Genomic DNA, 20,593 nt, shown 5'->3' with positions numbered 1-20,593 from the left:
TGATATTCTTTTGACTAGAAAATAATGTATGAGAGAAAGAAGGAGAAAGCTTAGGAGTTAGTTGTTCACTCTTTCAATTCTTTATACAAAACGTATACAAGACAAGGGAGAAAAAAATATGTAATCTCTTAAACATGTTACCGAAAACAAAGGTACTCCAAGAAATTTCATATACAAAGGTAATGTTTCCAAACCACACATAACTTCCAAGTAGAGAGGATATGTGAGATAGGATTGAAAGGAAGGGAAGACAGTAAAAGAAGGCTTATTAATCTATAACAGTAAAAGAAGGCCTATTAAACTATGACTTTCTCTGAAATATTACTGCTGAATGATTCCAAGTCCTTTCCTTTAGCTTCTCACGTTGTCCAATTTTCATCTTCTTGGCCATCTTTACTTGTTTTTTCTTGTGTTATCTTACACTTGTTTTTTTTTGGTTTTCTTGGGCAATGGATGCAGCTCAAATTGCCAAACGAGCAATATGCCAAGAAGATCCTTTTAACCCACTAATTACAACAGGCATGCAAGTAGCTTGCATGCTTGTAATTTCCCATATTTTTCACCTTATCTTGGCACCTTCAGGACAAACTGGACCCATTGCAAATATCATTGTAAGTATCCAATTTTTTCTTTTAATACTCTGGTTATTCCTGTCGAGTACAAAATCATTTCTTGCTAAGAATTGCACTAATCATATGTTGTTAATTTGTTCTATCAGGCTGGTCTGGTGCTAGGTCCTTCACTGTTGTGCCGTATTAAACAACTCAAGGAATTCTTCATCCAAAGTTCTTCTATAGAATACTATCAAGTCCTGACATTCAATTTTCGGGTATTTTTCATGTTCTTGATTGGTTTGGACACAGATGTTCCTTACATGAAGAGAAACCTGCGTTTGTCAAGTACTGTTGCATATGGGGGTATAATCATATGCACTCTCTTTGGAGGAGCTTCTGCTTTCTTTATTCTCCATTTATTAAAGTTCAAATACAATACATTGTTATTGGTTATGATTATCCCACTAATCCTGGCAAACTCAGCCTCACCTGTTGTGATTCGATTGGCAGCTGAAATGAAAATTGATACTTCAGATGTTGGAAGACTAGGAATAGCTTCGTCGCTAGTCAATGAAATGTCTTGTGTTTTATTATATTCTATATTTATTTCTGTCAAGTCCTGGAAAATGTTTGGACATGGGATTCTCTGCCTTTTCTGTATAGTTGTACTTGTTATTTTGAACAAGTATTTAGCTACTTGGTTCAACAAAAGGAACCAAAACCAAAAATATGTGTCAAACACAGAGGTCCTTGTTGTTTTCATCCTTGTTATCGCTATTGCTATGGTTATCGAAGCCTATGGTTTCCTAAGTACGCTTGCTTGTTTCCTTCTTGGCTTACTGTTCCCTAGAGAAGGAAAAACAGCTCGGACATTACTGCGCAAACTCACTTATTCTGTTCACAACTTCATGCTTCCCATTTACTTTGGCTTTGTAGGATTCCAATTTGATGTGCTTTATTTTATGAACTTTGAGAATATCATAATGATTGGCCTTATGATATTGTTGAGCACTGGAGGAAAAATAGTTGGAACACTTGCTGCATGCCGTTACCTTAACATTCCAAGGACTGAGGGTGTCATCCTTGCTTTTATACTGAACTTGAAAGGCCATACTGAACTTATAATTCTTGAACTACTTCCAAGGTTCATTGTAAGTTTTTGCTTCCTTAAAACTGTAGTCACTACGTAATATTGGCATCCTAATTGTATATTAATCTTGCTCTGGTTGTCTTTTCCAGTCCTGGTGGAGCCGGAGACTTCATAGTTTAGTGATTATCGTAGTAGTACTCGACACATTGATTGCAGGACTAGTGGTTGTTTTTATGTTAAGAACAAGGGAAAATTACTTTGCTCACAGATATACTGAGCTCGAATCACATGACCCAGATAGTGAGCTTCGAGTACTGTCTTGTGTTTATGCTTCTCGGCACACATCTGCTACAGTTGGGCTGATCTCTGCAATGAGTGGTACTCCTTACACTACACCCATCGCACCTTACTTGATGCACCTAGTAGAGCTCCCCAAGAAACGCCGTAAAACCAAACTGATGTACCATCAGCTACAAGATGGAGATCAGTTCAGTGACGAGGAGGAATATGGCGGAAACGATGTGCTAGAGATCAATGATGTGGTCGATGCCTTCGTCTCAGAAACCAAAATCATGATCCACCAAAGAAAAGTTGTAGCATCGTATGAAAGAATGTATGAGGATGTGTGCAGTGGCGCGGAGGACCTGCGTGTGTCTATCATATTCATTCATCTGCATAAACACCAGCGCATTGATGAAAAATTGGAGAACGGAAAGGAGGGAGTTAGGAGTAGCAACCAGAAGATCCTTCGTCATGCACCATGCTCGGTGGGGATGTTGGTAGATAGAGGGCACACTGGGTTCAAAAAACCAGGACCAGAAATAGTACAAGAAGTAGCAATACTATTTTTCGGAGGACCTGATGATCGGGAGGCATTGACATGCAGTAACAGGATTGCAATTCACCCTTATCTTAAGCTGACAGTGATTCGGTTCTTACCAACGACATCAAAAGAACAACTTAATAAGTGGACTAATGATGCATCCCATAAGAATGATGAAGTCTTACTGGCAATATCAGATCCTGAAGCTGAGAATGAGATGAATGATGCTGCTTTGGGGGACTTCGTGAACAGGTGAATGTAAAGCAAATATAGTTTACTTATAATCCTGATGAGGTTATGTTATTTTGTTTGTATGTAACATTACAGTTTTCTTGATCAGGCATGTGAAATCTGGCAAAGTTGCTTATACAGAAAAGTATGTAAGTACTGGGGATCAAACAGTAGCAGCTTTAAGAGAAGTGGGAGACAAGTACTCATTAATCATAGTAGGGAAGGGTAGGAGAGAGCACTCACCATTGTTGTCTGGTTTAAGTGACTGGGAAGAATGTCCAGAGCTTGGGAAAGTTGGTGATCTCTTAGCTTCCACTGAAATGAATATACGTGGTTCAGTTTTAGTCATTCAACAACATAGCAGCTATTCAAGCAAAGAAGTTGTTGATGAAGAGTTGTAAGAATAATATTGCATGTTGTAGGATGTAGTTAGCCATTTTAAATGTAATTGCCAAATGTTCTGTTCGATTTGGTTGACATGAATTGGTTCAAAAGACAAAATAGAGTGTAATTACTCCTCCACTTTTAAAATAATTTGTTGATCATCGTATTACAAATGCATTCAAAGGAAAACGAATGTGCAACAATAGGGGAAAAGAGTTGTTGGTTTAGATAAGTGTAATTCTATCGTTAATAATAATCTGCCACTAAAATAATGATAATTTATATAATTTATTTATAAAAAATTGATAATCTGTAATTATATATTACCAAATAAAATAAAATTTACTAAAGTAATATAAAATAGTTTTAAAAATTTATATATTCTTAAAATTTAAAAAGTATTAGATTAATTTATGAAAATATATGAAGACGATTGTCATTTTTAGTAATTTAACAATAAATCTTGCGATTATGAAAAAAATTTATTTTTTATAAATTTGCTAATTTTTTCATAAATCATTAAATTTCGCAGAAAGTTATCACTTTTTTGTAATATTATTCATTTTTGCAACTAGTTTTACTTACAAAAAATTAGTGTAATTTACAAAAATTTGAAGAGAATTGTCATTTTTTGTAATTTAGTAATATATTCCGCAATTATAAAAAAATTAATATTTTTCATAAATTTATCAATTTTTTCTTAAATCACTAAATTTCGCAAAAGTAATAATTTTTTTTCTATCATACTCTATTTTTTCTAGAAATGCTAACCAAGTGACAATACTGGGCCATGGGTCATGAAAGAGGTTGACCCCATCCCCCTTCATTATGTATAGCCAATGAACTCCTCGCTTTAGTCCGTCCTTTTCCTTCTTTTGGCTCAGGTCGATAGTAGCCATGGTAGTAATGTCCCGAAGCCCGGCTCCCGACCCAAAGTGCAGATCGGGAAAGTCATAAAGGGACGTTAAACGTAATTCTAGAAGAGTGTTCCCACAACCAAAAAAAATCTGAATATCAATCATATCTTCACAACTAATAATACTTATGAAAAATAGTATAATTTATAAAAAAATATGAAGAAAATTATCATTTTTTGTAATTTAATAATATATTTCGCGATTATAAAAAAATTTAGTAATTTTCGTAAATTAGTCATTTTTTCGTAAATTATTAAATTTCATAAAATTAATAATTATTTTATAATATCAATCATTTTTCGCAACTAGTAACACTTACCAAAAATTAATATAATTTACAAAAAAATATGAAAAAGATTATTATTTTTCGTAATTTAACAATATATTTCGTGATTACAAAAAAATTAAGTATTTTCATAAATTTATTATTTGTTTCGTCAATCATTAAATTTTATAAAAGTAATCATTTTTTCTCAACTAGTAATATTTACGAAACATGAGTTTAATTTGCAAAAAAAATATGAAAATGATTTTTATTTTGTAATTTAGTAATATATTTCGCAATTATAAAAAATGTAATACTTTTCCTAAATTTATCAACTTTTTGGTAATTAAATTTCATAAAAGTAACTATTTTTCGTAATATCATTTATTTTTTCGCAACTAGTTTCACTTACGAAAAATTAAAATAATTTACAAAAAAAATGAAGAGGATTGTCATTTTCTATAAAATATTATTTATTTTTATAAATATAGAATTATAGAGGGCTCAATAGGTTGCAAGTCGTCTTTATTTACAAAGATCTAAAAGATAAGATTTAAGCTAATTAAGAATCAATAGTCTCTAAGACAAAGTAAAGTTACTTTGTTTTAAACTTACTTTGTATTAAATAAAGTTACCTTAAAAAGTACCTATAGGAAATTCTATGATTACTTTATCCTTTTTTTTAATAACCAGTAAGATTATGACAATTAATTTATTTTATATAATAAAAAGATGTTTAATTTTAGTTACTTGTAATTACATATTACCAATTATAATGAGATTTGCTAAAGTAACATAAGCTAGTTTTAAAAAAATTCATACATCTTTAAAATATATGAAAGATTAATATAATTTATGAAAAGATATTAAAAATATTGTTATTTTTTTAATTTAGTAACAAATTTTACAATTATGAAAAGATTTAATATTTTTCATAAATTTATTAGTTCTTTCATAAATTATTAAATTTTACAATTATGAAAAAATTATAACACCTACGAAGAATTAGTATAATTTACGAAAAAATATGAAGAAGACTATCGTTTTCCATAATTTAGTAACAAATTTTATAATTATGAAAAAATTTAATATTTTCATAAATTTGCCAATTTTTTTATAAATCACTAAATTTCATCATTTTTTTGTAATATTATTTATTTTTTCACAAGTAGTAATATTTATAAAAAATTAGTATAATTTATGAAAAAATATGAAGAAAATTATCATTTTTCATAATGACCAAACGATATAACATCATATTGTTCATTTACTAATATAGCAAGGTCAGATGATTTATCAAAGAATAAAAGGTTGGACTTTTGAAATTATAGTTCAACTACTTATTTTTCATGCTTTATTCTGTTTAACATTCAATAGTTAATTTTATTTATTTTCCTTTAGCTCCTATTAGTATAATTTGTATGATTCTTAAACTATCTATCATTCGGTTTCCAGTTTGATAATATGAAATTTTAATAATGTTATACATTATTTAATTATTTGATAATAAATCTTGATAATGATTATATGGTTATTTATTTGGTTCTATTTCTCAATATGCTATGACATTTATGCAATATATTAAAAAAAGATTTTGATTGCCACACGGATAATCACTGAGATACTTTTACTAATGAGTTTAGATTCCATAAGGAAGCTTACGCCATGAAGTCCAAAAATGGATCTGAAAACCAACTTCCTTATATACAGGCATGCCAAAACAACAAACAATACATCTAAGTCTACCCTATTTTATTCAAACACAGCCCATATATAAGTTGTTAATCTAACTTACTAATCAATTATGTATAAGGCCCTTCTATTCTAGTCCAATTACATGTTATGCTTTTTGAATTCTAGCCTTTAAGCTTAATAGACTACTTGTTATTATTGTGATATCAATCCTAACTAAGTTCAAATCCTACCTAAACATGCCAAGCCCACTAGTTTAATTGAATTTTAGCGTTTAGGCCCAATTAAGGTAGATTAGCCTATTAAACTAACAAATTCATGTTAGATCAGTTTTTTAGCCCTAAGTCTATGTGGCCCATTTTTATTAGTTAGTCACTTAATCACGTATTAGGTTAACATATAATAAATAAAAAAAATAAAGTGTCCAGCTTGGTCAACCGATCGGTTGTGCATGAAGAACCGATCGACTTAGTACAGAGCCAATTGGTTCCATATTGAGCCGATCGGCTCTGGAGTCCAAGGGCAGATTTCTATCGGTTTTTCTTTATTCACCAGTTTGATCTCACACTCAAGAGCTGTTTTTCACATGTACAAATGTAAAAATTAATTAGAATGAGATAAAATAGATAGAAAATAATAAAATAAAAGTTAGAGAAGCTAAAAAACCTAAATCACTAAAACCCTAAAGTAATATAAATTAACAAAAGATTACATAAAAAGAATCATATTTTATTTATGCTTAATTACTAAATCATATTAACAAAAAGATCTAAATATTAACCCTATAATATATTTTTAATCAAATCTAAAACCCTAATTGGCAAAAGAATTAGATCTAGAAAAAATCTGTTTCTTAATATTAGATTCAAAATCCTATTGTTATGCATATTAATAAAAACACTTGATCTAATTATATTAATTAATAATCAAAATTCTAATCATATTTCTAAAACAAATAACATAGAAAACACAAAATGAATGAAAGAACTAATTTTTATGATTGATGTAGATGCATGGTGGAAGGAACCCTCAGGTTGTCACCGTGAATGTTAGATCTACGAATCTCGGGCAATGAGGACGTAGTTGAATAAAAAACTGGGTAGGAATCCAGAGCTGGATTTGGCTTTGTGAAATTATCTGTTGATTAAAAAAAGGTTTCCAAAAACGCTATTTCTTAGGTGACTTGTTTCCTTAAAATCTCTTTCTTAAATGACTTGAGTCTTCGAATATTAACTACGATTGTCAGTGCAATTTTTTATGTTTTCTTTTAATTTTCTTTCTTTTCTTTCTTTCTCAGTGTTTCTTTTCTCTTAATTTTACTTATGATCGAATCTCAATTCTTCATCCCCCATGAAACCCTAAATACCTCTTACTATTTATAGAGGTAGGATTTCAAAGGAAACCTTAGAGAAATGGATAAATTTTAGAAAAATATACAATTTATTTATTTGAAATTTAAGTAATTATCGATAAAATAATGCCTATTGTCAAGGAAACCTTCTAGAATCTATATTTGGATGTAAAATCATCCGAAAAAACAACGTCAGGCAGTCAAAATCCATCGATTCTATATAGAGTCGATTGGCTCTTCATAGAACTGATTGGCTCTATAGAGGAAGTTTTAAAATTTGCAATTTAGTCCTTAATTTTGTAAAAATTATCATTTTGACCCTTAAATTTTATTTTTTATGACAATTAGGTCTAAATTAATTTTAAAAAGATAATTCCAACTGGATTAACCTCAACCCAACCTTAGATTCGTATGTTCTTCACTTCTCGAGACCCAAGAAAGTAGTAACTCTTATCATATGGTGTTCTATTTCTTTTTCTCAATATTTGGATCCGAAAAAGGGGTGCTTACAGCTGCTCTCGATTTGTCGAAATTTATGAGCATGCAAAAATGTTAACTAAATTGAGACAAATCCTAGACATCAAGGATACGACAAAAAGATATGTGAGTTGTATAAGCCACGCTTCGCAAGCTCGAACTTTGATTGATGATTTAGGGACATGCCTGTTTGGGTTGAGGACTTCACCCACTTAGGTTGAGGCTTCACTCCACTAGGAAATTGCCGATTTGATCTAGGGCCATGCCCGATTAGGTTAAGAACTTCGCCTGCTTAGGTTAAGGACTACACTCTATTAGGGATTTGAGGACTTCGCTTGCTTTGATTTGAAGACTTCACCTACTTTTTGATAACTACGTCCGTTTGAATTGGGAGCTATGCTTTATGGTTTGGAAACTATGCCCGTCTGATTTGGGAATCACGCCTGATGATTTGGGAGCCACGCTCGATACTTTGGGAGCCACACCCAATGGTTTGGGAATCTCGCCTGATGGTTTGGGAACCACGTCCGTCTAATTTGGGAGCCACGCCTGATGATTTTGGAAACCACGTCCATTGATTTGGGAACCACACCCAATGATTTGCACTTGTAGAGACTTTCCTCTAACTTTTTGATTACTTTTCATTTTGGGATTCAATTGTGTTGTAATTTTCACTTCGGGTTGTGATTTGTTATGTATGTTATTCTTTTAGATAACTTCCACTTCAAAATGTGTGTCAATTCTTTAGAATTTAAACTGATTCTCTACTTTTGGAGAATAGGCCGGTGAGCTTTCACTTTGGAAAGTAAATTGATGATCCTCCATGGATTGTATTCTACTATAAGATAATGATTATTCCACTTTGGATATAAATTATTGATCTTTAACTTCGAAAAGTAAGCTTGATAATCTCTGCTTCAAGAAGTACACTTGTTCTTTAGATTTTGAACTAGTTCTCCACTTATAGGAATAGACTTGTGATCTTCCACTTCAGGATGTATATGATGATATTCCGCTTCGGAAAGTAAACTGATTTTCCACTTCGGGGAATGAGCTAATCATCTTCCATTTCAAGATGTAAACTTGTGAACTTTCGCTTTGGAAAGTAAACTGAGTGTAGATCAACACTTGTTGTAGCGAGATTCTTATTCATCAAAGTAGTACATATACAAGTGTACAGAGATCATATTAAGCAAAAAAATAATGGGGGTGCATGATATGCATTTTATGTATGACATGTAATGCATTTTTAAAAATCATCCTTTAGTTTGGATAGAGGAATTCCGACGCTCATCGGTAAAAGATTGACGTATTAACAAGTAGGTTGTCTACTCTTCGGCTACAAGGCATGGAGCTAAATGGTTGATAGAAAATGATGAAGATGATGATGCATATCAGAAATCTGAAAGTCATGGCAAATATAGAAAGTGCAGATCTAGAGATAACTCAAGCATGCGAGGACTAGATCATTTTGCCGTAGGGTTATACTGATATTGTGCAATGATAATAATCTTATGCAGATAGCAACCAAATCTTTTTTATTTTCTTACTTTTATGCGTTTTACGCTATAGTTAGATTAATAACTTAAATATGGGTTGGGTTTGAATAAAATGGGTTAGACTTAGGTGTATTGTGTGTTATTTTTGCATGTCTGTGTATAAATTGTTTGCATTTATAGGAAATATTTTATTAAACAATAAATTTAAAGACTAATATAGATAAATAAGGATGCTGGCTTCCGAATCCATCTCTAGATTTATGGCGTAAACTTTCGTATAGAATCTGAGAAATGTCACTCATTAGTAAAAGTGTCCCGGTGTTTACCTAAGTGGTGCATCTCTACGCTAGTTTTAGTGACTAGTTAGCGTATTCCTGATTAGGTTGAAAAGCCTTAGAGTGTCATAGTCGCTAAAGATACTTGGGTGCACGTTTGAACCCGCCGCCCACTATGGCGACTCCATTGGGGATAAGAGAAGTTGATTTCTGTGTATGTTTATCTTTAATTTTATTATTTATCATATTATTCTTGCATCACTATACCATTTTCACATATTGTGCACTTTGATCCCTATAGCCCCGATGGCGTCGGTTAGTGGTTCTTTGGTTCCACTCGAACCTTGGAATTGCAACACTGGCTAACCATTGAATGAATTTCCTTCATTGCATGGACCCTTGGATAGGAAGACAAGCTAAGGAAGAGAACTTTTTACTTATGGGAGCCTTTTATCCTTACATAAGACTCAGCTTATTGTAATAACAGTAATAATCTCCCTTAGAAACCCCATTGCTTACTATATGAAATGTTTTTTCCCTATAAGTGTCTAAAGCCTAAGTATTAAAGGAATTGGCCCAAGAATATGGAATCAGGCTCTAGGCCCAAAATATGTGGGCTTATACTTATACTGAAAAACATTGTCTTGTTTGTTTTAAATATGCTTTGAGAGATTATGGCATGTCTGTTGAGCCTACTGATCTCCTATTGATAGAAAGCCCAAATCCAAAATCCTAAAGAAGAAAAACCTACCATGAACTGTATGCAGAAATAATAGGGTTGGAAACATGAATTGTATATTATTGTGTGTGCTAGCCCATTTTCTTTCTTTTATCTTCGTGCATACACGTGCATCATGCATCTCACTTATCGCATACGTTATACTAACCCTTATTTTTTAGCCATATAGATTCTCTTGTGGGTTGGAAGAGATAAAATAGTGGGAGATTGGAAAGAGTGCCTATTTCTCTGAGAATCCAGGTTGTGTTAGAGCACTTTGAAAGACTAAACGTTAAGCTACTGAAGCTACATCTGAGATGGCCAATGATAGAGCTAACAATCAAGATGTTGAGATTCTCAAGAACGCCATCATCGATGTTTTGAGAGGTGTGATTCGGGAAGAGATCTAACAACTCTTGGCAAGAATGGCTGCAAACAAGCCCCATTTGCTGCTCCCATTGCACTAGCTAATCCTCTTATTGTTGTTGACCCGGCTGTAGTTGCTGCTGCCATTATAGCTACTATTGCTGCTGCAACGAGTACTAATGCTGAAGACCCAGCTAGAAGGGGAGTGCCTCGAAGTTTTTGAGACTTTGATGAGTTTATACTAAACCAGGCTAACAGGGAGACCGCCCTTGCCACCAATAAAGCTGTGAGTGGCTTGAGCGCCAAACTTGAAAAAATCTAGGGAATGTTGGAAATTAAATGTTTCGACCCTACGTATGATTTCAAAGAATTGGTTCTAACAGGGGAAGACAAGCTACTTGCGAAGTTTAAAATGACGGAGATGACAAGTCCAACAGGACTGGTGATCTAAAAATTCATCTAAAGTAGTATGTAACGATCATGGGAACTACTCAACTATGCATAACCCAAATTGTCAAGCTGTGCATGCTGTCTCTTGATGGACCCGTTGTCAACTAGTACAATGGTCTAGAAAAATCTACCAAAACTGAATTACATGATCTATGTAATTCTTTTGTCAAACAGCATGATTACAACACTCATTTGAAAGTATCGATTAGGGATCTCGAGTCCACCAAGCAAAAGCCAAATAATGATTCTCTAATTTCTTCACCAGATGGAGGAATACGGCTGGACTAATGAAGAACAAGCCCTCTTAAAAGGACCAAGTTCATATGATGGTTCGAAACATTCTTCTAGGATGGGTTGAAAGGTTGCAGATGATGAATTCGAAAACTTTCATGGACTTGTATGATGATGGGCTATAGGTTGAGGAGATCAAGAATGATAGAAGAAAAATTATGAGAGCTAGTGGAAGGGAAAATTACCAAGCTGGAGGGAGCAGGACCCTAGACTGTGCAACAACTGAGGAAGTTCTCCAATTTTAAACAACCCCTCTCTAAGATTTTTGAGAGATTGATATAAAATGGCATGCTCCAACTTACTACCCTTCAAAACCCACCACACCTGTATATAAACCCAACACCTATTGTAATTCCACCAAGTACCGGGCCACCATGCTAACAACTACATCCGGCTAAAATATGAAATCCAAGACCTTATCAATGCTAGAAAACTCACCGACACTGACCAGCCCAGCACCAGAAGAAACCCCTTACCAAACTATAACAACACACCACCCCAAACCAAGTGTCAATAATCAACCCTAATTTCAATGAAAATGAGATCATGAACTCTTTTATAGATATACCCTAACCGAGCCAGAAGCCAAGCTAGAAAGCCCATAAAAACTTTCACCGAGCCGGGGGCACTTAAGATGGTGTTCTATCACTTAAAATAGAGCGGGAAGCTTAAGCCCCAATCGCTAAAGGACAACCTTAAGCATCATAATGGTCAGTATTGCGAGTATCACCAAGTCTTTGGGCATGTGATGGACCAGTGCAACTCTCTCAAGCATGAGATCCAAGACTTGATCGACTGTGGAAAATTGGAGATTGAGCAACTTCATCGGTATGAGTGTGAAATCCTACTAAGGTAGCCCTCGAAAAAATTTAACTTCAAGGTCCAATATTCGAGGCCTCATTCGACCGACATTCGAATTGAGGATATTATGCCAAGTGGTTATGGGTCAAACGACGATCAAGCCGCTTATGAACCTTTCTCTTAGAGGTTTGGAAAAAAAGGGAAAAAAGTTAGTCATGGCTATCGACATTTGGTATAGCTTTAAGGATGAGTGTGAAGTTTGGGACACCAAGGCTAAGGATATCTGAGCAGACAATGAGTCTAATAAAGAAATCGAGGTAGCAAGTAAGGGTAAGGAAGCTGAAGTACAAGAGCTAAAGCAACATAAGCAAGCACCTGAAGACGGGGATGTTGTATTGTTAGAGTGGTGGAAGAGAGAAAAGAAAACAGTCAATGTCTGGGAACTGCTGATGCACTATGCCTTATCTAGTATAAGCGTTAGCACAGTAGCCACCCTTGAGGAAATGATTAAAAAAGTGACTCACAAGACCACTAGGATGATCACCTTCTCAAACAAAGACCTACCACTTGGGGAAAGAGACCATAATAAGACCCTCTACATAGCAGCAAAAGTCAAAAAGAAGAGAACCCCATGTGTGATGGTGGATGATGGGTCAACCATCACCATATGTCCTTCTCGTATACTCTCTAAACTAGAGATGACTACAAAAGACCTAAAACCATCAGATATAGTTATAAGGGTCTGCGATGAGATAAAAAGAGATGTAAAAGGAACATTTTTAGCACTGGTGAAGATGGGTCCTATTGAATCCTGGGTGGAGTTCATTGTCCTAGACATTTCGGTAACTTTTTCATTACTATTGGGAAGGTCATGGTTCCATGCCCTAGAAGGAGTTCCTTCCTCTGTACATCAGAAGGTAAAATTCCCTCATGAAGGCGAGATCGTCACCATCAACGCCGAATGTGGTAAGGTTGTCTTGGCTATTTAGGAAGTTATCAAGGAACTGGATGCCCTTACTAGATTCAAGTTGTTCTCTATGAGGACTACATGGATCCTACAGTAGCCAGCATGTTCAAGAAAATGAACCTCATTTCTGGAATAGGGCTGGAAAAGAATCAACAAGGTATCGCGGAGCTGCCGGACTTTAAAGGTTAGAAAACTCGGCGAGGATTGGGTTATTCTAAAAAGGAAGACGAGAGCAAATCAAAGGATAAGACTCTAAAAAACATGTTCATGCAGGAGTGCAAGCCCTACTTTAAGGAGCCTGAATCTGTTACCATAGTTAGGACAGAGGTACCAAGGTTTGAGATTTTCAAGAATTTGATTATCGACAGGATGGTCGAGCTGAGTATCAAGGAAGTCCAAGAGAGGGCCACCATCAAGATGAAAGAGCTGAAGCTAAAAGAATTCACCGCCCAAAAAATAAGTAAAAGGAACTAGTTGCTCTTATAGAAAATAATATTTTTAATATTTTTTATGATGATGTAATAACGTTTGATATTTTTATGAGGACGATGTTTCTTTCCTTTCCAAGATTAATGATATGAACGATTTTGCTTACTTGTGCGATATTTTTTCTAGTGATAGTGTGCACTTTGATAATCATGATATGTGCATGTTTGACATCAATTCTATATAAATTGATTCATTTAATTTAGGCGCAGATGCAAATCCATCAAATATTCTGATAGCTCATGATATAACTCTTGAAGAGAGGAGAGCATTTGAGAGAATAAAAAAAAGCGGTATTTGCTTGGTCCTTTGACAACATGCCAGATCTAGATAGGAGAATAGTAGAGCATCATGTCCCAACTCATCTGCACATCAAGCCGGTCAAACAGAAGATGAGAAGATTAAGGCAGAAATAGGAAGAGAAAGTACGAGAAGAGGTTGATAAGCAAGTTAAGGCCAATTTTCTAGACGTGGTTGATTACCCTGAATGGTTGGCAAACATTATCCTAGTTCCGAAAAAGGATGGTAAGGTTCGAATATATTTGGATCATTGAGACTTGAACAAGGCATGCCTGAAAGATGACTTCCCTCTTCCTCACATAGATGTAATAGTTAATAGTGCCGCCTCGAATGCAATATACTCTTTTACAGATTGGGAATTTGGGTACAACCAGATCATGATGGCAGTGGTGGACAAGTTGAAAATGTCATTTATCATTGATTGGGGAACATCCTGCTATAAGGTTATGCATTTTAGGCTAAAGAATGCGGAGGCAACTTATTAGAGAGCAGCCACTACCTTATTTCACGACATGATGCACAAGAAGGTTAAAGTGTATGTTGATAACATGATGATAAAGTTTAAAAAAAGGGAAGGGCACTTCCAAGCTCTTAATAAGTTTTAGGATGAGTGGAAAGGTATAACATGAAACTCAACCTAAAGAATAGTGTAATTGGAGTTACATCGAGAAAGTTTGTTAGGGCACATAGTAAGTCTACAAGGCATAAAGATCAATCCAAACAAAGTCAAGGCTATTCAAGAGATGCTAGCATCGAAGACGGAGAAAGAAGTCAGAGGTTTTCTAGGATGTTTACAATACATCAGCAGGTTCATTTTCAAGCTCACAATAGTTTGCGATCCTATCTTTAAGCTTTTAAGGAAGCATCACATTGTTGTGTAGGATGAACATTGTCAGAAGACCTTCGATGGGATTAAATGTAATACCCGAAATTTTCCTTTAATAATGATAATATTAATAATAATTAATAAATGAGTTTTTATTTAAATAAATTTTGCTTTATTTTTATTTGCTTTAAATTTGAATGATTTAAATGGAAATTTTAATGCTAGACAAATAAAGGAGTTATTTTCTATATCCTATTAGTTTGATTTTTCAGGAATTAATTAAGTAAATTCTATGAGAAATAAATTATATTTTTGGTTAATCAAATTTGTCCCCAAACGAATATATATAAATTAAATTTTATAATTGAGAGTTATGGAAGAATTTGTAAAGGATATTTTATAAAAGAGTTATTGGAAAAAATGACATTTTAATTAGCTAGTGGTGTTAAATTTTAAATTGAAAAATATTTAGCAAATTGATTAATTAAATTAATTGTGTTAGGACTAAATTGAAAATTTATTTTGGGATAAGGATTAAAAGTATAATTTTATTAATATGGGATTTTAATGGAAATTTGTATATTTGGTATTTTTATAATTAAATATGTCGGCAAGGGCTTTTTGATAATTTTACATTTAAAAGCAAGGGTAAATATGTAACTGTGTATTTTCAATAATTATATTTTGGCCCAAATTAAATAGTTAGGGGCTTAATTGAAAAGCTAAAGAAAAGCTTAGGGGTTAATTGGAATTTCTGCAGGATGAAATTGTTGTAATTAAAAAAGTTGAGGGACCAAATGGTAACAAAGAAAAATGCAGGGAGCAAAAGCCGATATAGAGAGGAAAAGAAAGAAAAGAAAGAAGAAAGAAAAGAAAGAAGGAAGGAAAGGAAGAAGAAGAAGGGAAAAGGGAGAAGGGGGCGTCGGCGTCCATGGTGGACGGACGCTGCAGGCCCGGCCGAGGGTGGCGTCGACGTCGGGAGGTGTGCCCGTCAACGGCGAGCACGCTAGAGGCGGTGGCAGTGGCGCTAGTGTCGGCAGGGGGTGGAAAATGGCTTGTTTCGGCAGAATATTTCTTGCTGTTGGTCAAGGGGTTTCCGGCGACCATTAGCAGCGTTCTTAGGCTCAAAATGATCAGTAGCTCTGAGGCTTTCTTTTTCGACCATCGCCACCCCTTGAGGCTGCTGGAATTGCAAGATTCGGCAAAGTGAAAAGTTAGGGGCAGCTGGCGTTTTCTGGTTTTTTTGGAGAGCTCCGGCGATGGATGGATGATCGGAGGACATATCCGGACTCCCCTCAGCTCAAGCTCCGTAATGGCATCGATTTCGTGGCGATTGGACTCCGTTGCAAATCCACGGCTGAGATCGTCCATAAATCTCTCCGGATGATCAGGGGTCAGATCGAAAGATCGGAAGCGGGGATCGTCATCAGCGCGTTGTTTCGAGTCTGTTGGTGTGTTCGAATCGTCGATCGGACTCCGGCGGCTGGACGCGAGTCCACCGAGCGATTAAGCGTCTCGGTAATTTTCTCTGGCTCGTTGGTTTTAGAATTCTTTAGTAAATTATATGTTTATTGAATTGTGTTGAATATTATAAAATATTATGAGTCAAAATAATTATTTGTCGGACTACCTGCCTTGGGTCGTGTTTTATGATGTGTGGCGGAGTCGGAAAAATAATAAAGTCTTGGGGACCCGACTACCGTTAAAATGAAATGTTGATTATTCGAAGTGTTTTCTGGCAGGTCCTAGACCCGTCTTATGGTGGGGTAAATGTCCGTATTTTAGGGGAGGTTCTGCCGAATTTTTGGTAGAATTCTTACGAGTCGAGACTTTAGACAGTCAGTCCTAGGAATCTAGACCTAGGGTTAATTGTCAACTGTTTCAGCGTTATTGATTAATTATTTTCCGTGATTAGATAATCTGTCAGTTCGGCTCGCTCCACCCAAGGCATCGGAGTAGAGCTAGGAGGTCATCAAAGCTGTAAGTTAAAGTCATATATCTGCTTACGTGTGTCATGCTAATATTTTACACGATATTTCTGATTAAATGATTAATATTTTGATTATTTAGTTATATACTGTTTATATATGTTTCATTTTTTCGCATTATGATTCTACCAATTTTGTGTTGACTCGGGATGAGACGACAGTAGAACCCACTATTTTGATGAGTGCACCGGTATAAATCCAAGAGTTATGAAAAAAGGGTAAATTGGTAAATTTAAAAATGTAAGCTTAGGACTTGTCGTGGTCGAGCATTGCTCTCTAGGCTGAGTAGAGTGAGTGTGCTGGAGTAAAGGTCCCTGGTCGAGCATTGCTCTCTGAGCGCCGGTTTATTTGGACACTTAAGTGACCAGACTGGAGTTAAGGATCCTAGTCGAGCTTCGCTCTCTGGGCGGCAGTCTTATTGGAGTAAGAGAACCGAAAGGCTAAGAGTGTTAGTGATAATTAAGTGTCTGAACTGGATTTAAGGACCCTGGTCGAACCTCGCTCTCTGGGCGTCAGTTTTGTTAGAATGAGAGAGAGTTAGGATGTTCAGTGTTGGGATTAGGATTTTATTGAGGTACTCCGTCCCGTAATGCGTGAAAATTATTTTATATAAGCATGACATGGCACGTTTATTTTTGCATGACTTATTATTTATTTCAAATTAAATAAATGTGTTATGGAAGTGTTGTAAATATTTTTGGATATATGATTTTAACTCACTCTCAAGACTGACAGTCTCAATTTTACTGTTTTTCAGATCCATGATTGTTAGTCTTCCCGCAGCTCTTATCTAGCAACCTGACTCCTTCATCATCAGGTGATGTAATTGATTTGATATGTTAAATTGTAAAATCTTAAATTCTCCACAGTAGAAATAATAGACTTATTAGTTGTAATTTTATTTAGTTTCAGGTCTCACCTAATTCTTCTGGCAGACCGAATTAAATATGTGAAATTTAACAGTTAAGATAAATTGTGGCATCAGTAATATTAGATGAGATTTAATTGAGTTAGTCAGTGTCAGGCTTACTACGGGATTCGGTGGCCTTACGCCTACCCATTCCCTAGTGCCGGTCACGGGCCCATAGATCGAGTCGTGACAAAAGAATACCGGATGAAGTTGTCGATACTCAAGCTGCCAAAGATGGTAAGCCGATGATCCTATACTTAGCCTTAGAAGAGGAAGCCATAGGGGCAATTGTAGCACAATACAGATCCAATGATGCGGAGCATACGGTCTATTACTATAGTAAGAAGTTGCTATAAGGAAAAGACATGCCTAGCCATGATATAGGCTATAAAAAATTTGAGGCACTAGTTTTAGTCTTATAAGGTGCAGGAAATCTCAAAAATAAATGATCTGAAGTACCTGTTTAAAGCTCCATCTCTTACAGGAAAGCCTGGCTAGATGGTTAGTACGCCTAACAAAATTTGACATTGAGTATATCACCAAGAAGGTGGTCAAAGGTAGGGTCGTAACTGAGTTCTAAGCACAAAATGCGATTAAAGGAGATGACCTTTGGGATCTAGAAATTTTTGATGAAAATTTGGGGACAATCGAGATCTAGGAGTGGAAGATGTACTTTGATGGGGCTGTAAATGCAAGAGGTGCACGCTTGGGAGTAGTTCTAATCAACCTAGAAGGAAAGATGCTGCCAATGGCGAAGAAATTGGACTTGAAAGTGACCAATAATATGGCAGAATAGGAAGCATATTTATTTGGATTAGAAGTAACCGTGGTAGCAGGAGCTAAGCAATTGATGTTCTATAGGGACACCATGCTAGTAATCCAATAAGCCCTCGAGGAATGGAAGGTAAAGAAGAGAGGTTAAAGCCATATGTCAACTATCTCAGGAGTTTAATGTGCAATTTCTCCAAGTGTTCCTTTGTACACTTGCCTCGAGATGAGAATCAAGATGGGGGATGCATTGGCTACCCTATCATCTATGTGGATCAATTCCTCACAGCTTTTAATGAAATCTTTGGTGCTTATGAAATTAAGTATGTCTTGTTATTAATGGGATTAAATACTGCAAGTTTAAATGGGACCGGAAGAGAAGCCATGTTCTATAATATGAAGGGATTCATAGAAAACAAGGAATATCTAGAAGAAGTGACTACTAGAGAAAGATACGCATTGGAGGTTCAAACTAGGAATTACATCAACCATTAGGGAGTCTTGTATAAAAGAATAGTCTCAGGTGTACAACCTTGATGTGTGACTAAAGCGTAAGCTCCAGTGGTGATGGAGAAAATGCACAAAAGAGTATGTGAGCCATATATGAATGGCATAAACCAAGAAGATCATACGATAATGTTTTTACTAGTTAACAATGGAAAAGGATTGTATAGCATTGGTGAGAAAATGCCGTGAATGCTAGTTGTACAGTGACTTGAGTCACGTACCTCCAACTGAGCTACACAACTTAATGTTCCTTCGGCCCTTTGCAGCTTTGGGGATTGACATTATTAGACAAATAAAACCTCCCTCGAATAGTCATAGGTTTATAGTCGTAGCAATTGAATACTTCTTAAAATGGGTCAAAACTGAGTCATTCACTAACCTGGAGGCAAGGAAAATGGCCAGATTTATAGAAAGGAATCTAATCTGCAGATACAGGAATCCATATCATGTCGTGACAGATAATGGGATGCAGTATAAGTGAGACAGTGAACCTGTTAGTGAAATACAAGATCGAGCATCACATGTCTTCTATGTATAGACCTCAGGCGAAAGTAAAAGGTAGAGGCAACCAACAAGAACTTAAAAAAATACTTTTGAAGATGATGTGGAATCATAAAGACTAGTAGTTCAATTACTCTTTGTACTTTGGAGATATCAGACAACTGAGCGAACATCGACTGGACAAATATCGTACTCTATGGTTTACAAGACTGAAGTCGTTTTGCCAGTTGAGTTGGAATTGAAGTCTTTGAGAGTTATATTAAAGGCCGAAATACTAATGGATCAAGCAAAGATACCAGTAATTGGCTCTAGTTGAGGAGAAAAAAATGAAAGCCCTATACCACATGTAGTTATATCAGAAAAGGATAGCTAGAGCATTCAATAAAAGTAATAGAGTTGCTGATCTAGTATTGAAGCATACAAGGCCTATTGCATTCGACCAAAGAGGGAAGTTCATGCCAAATTGGGAAGGCACATACTTGGTAAAGAAGATCCTACCCAAAGGTGCTGCTAAGATCTCAAACCTCAAGGAGAATGAGTTCACTGAACCAATCAACATAGATCGTCTCAAGAAATACTATGTATTAAATTAAATAATAGAAAAAATAGCTTGCTAATCGGAAAGCTAAAAAGGCTAGTCAGACAAAAGTCAAGGCAAAAAAGAGAAAATAATCAGCTAGAAAATTTAAAAAGATTGGCTGATAACATGAGTTATATCTTGAAAAATTAAAATGTACCCATATGGGATTTTATTAATTGAATAAAGTATTTAGAATTTTTATCCAACATATGTATGTATGTTTACCATTCCACACACTAATTAAAAGAAAAACAAAGCCAAAAGTTGTAAGCAAAATAAATGAGATCTAAAAGGAGCATATCTTCTATCTTCTTATCCTCTTCGCATCTGCATCCCTAGAGTAGAGCAGGTAGTTCTCGAGTCCTTTTAAATCAAGCGAAATCAGGAGAAGAAGAAATTTAAAGTTGAATCCAATCCTTGAAGTTGTCATCAGTGGTTAGATCACCCTCGAAGTTGAGGTTTCACTCTAAGTCTCGACGGGGCCACAGTCTCTCGATCTTATCCAGGAAGTCTTGTCTGAGTGGGAAGCCTTCGAGTTCAGGTGGGAATTCCAAGATTCTTTGCTTCTGGTCGTAC

General features: G+C 35.3%; 1 protein-coding gene across 2 annotated transcripts; it reads left to right on the top strand.

Moving 5' to 3' along the window:
- Positions 1-257: 257 nt before the first annotated feature.
- LOC8271837 (cation/H(+) antiporter 1) lies at positions 258-3,248 on the top strand. Of its 2 annotated transcripts, none has more exons than XM_015727211.3 (4): positions 258-611; positions 719-1,705; positions 1,794-2,719; positions 2,795-3,073. In XM_015727211.3, exons 1-4 carry the CDS (start codon positions 450-452, stop codon positions 2,925-2,927), a joined length of 2,208 nt encoding a protein of 735 aa, XP_015582697.1. In that variant the 5' UTR covers positions 258-449; the 3' UTR covers positions 2,928-3,073. The 2 variants fall into 2 exon arrangements, with proteins under 2 accessions (XP_015582697.1, XP_002532167.1); XM_002532121.3 differs by having other exon boundaries at positions 272-611; positions 2,808-3,248.
- The last annotated feature ends 17,345 nt before the right edge of the window (positions 3,249-20,593 follow it).

Source organism: Ricinus communis, chromosome 6 (assembly GCF_019578655.1).
Source record: "Ricinus communis isolate WT05 ecotype wild-type chromosome 6, ASM1957865v1, whole genome shotgun sequence".
Taxonomy (NCBI): Eukaryota; Viridiplantae; Streptophyta; class Magnoliopsida; order Malpighiales; family Euphorbiaceae; genus Ricinus; species Ricinus communis.
The sequence above is the reverse complement of the archived record's forward strand: the minus strand, read 5'-3'. Positions and strand labels throughout refer to the sequence as shown.

Bases quoted from the DNA above. Each gene is read 5' to 3' on its own strand.
- LOC8271837 (XM_002532121.3), top strand. From the start codon at position 450: ATGGATGCAGCTCAAATTGCCAAACGAGCAATATGCCAAGAAGATCCT. The intron at 612-718 runs GTAAGTATCCAA...TTGTTCTATCAG, and splicing joins GACCCATTGCAAATATCATT to GCTGGTCTGGTGCTAGGTCC. The intron at 2,720-2,807 runs GTGAATGTAAAG...TTTCTTGATCAG, and splicing joins TTGGGGGACTTCGTGAACAG to GCATGTGAAATCTGGCAAAG.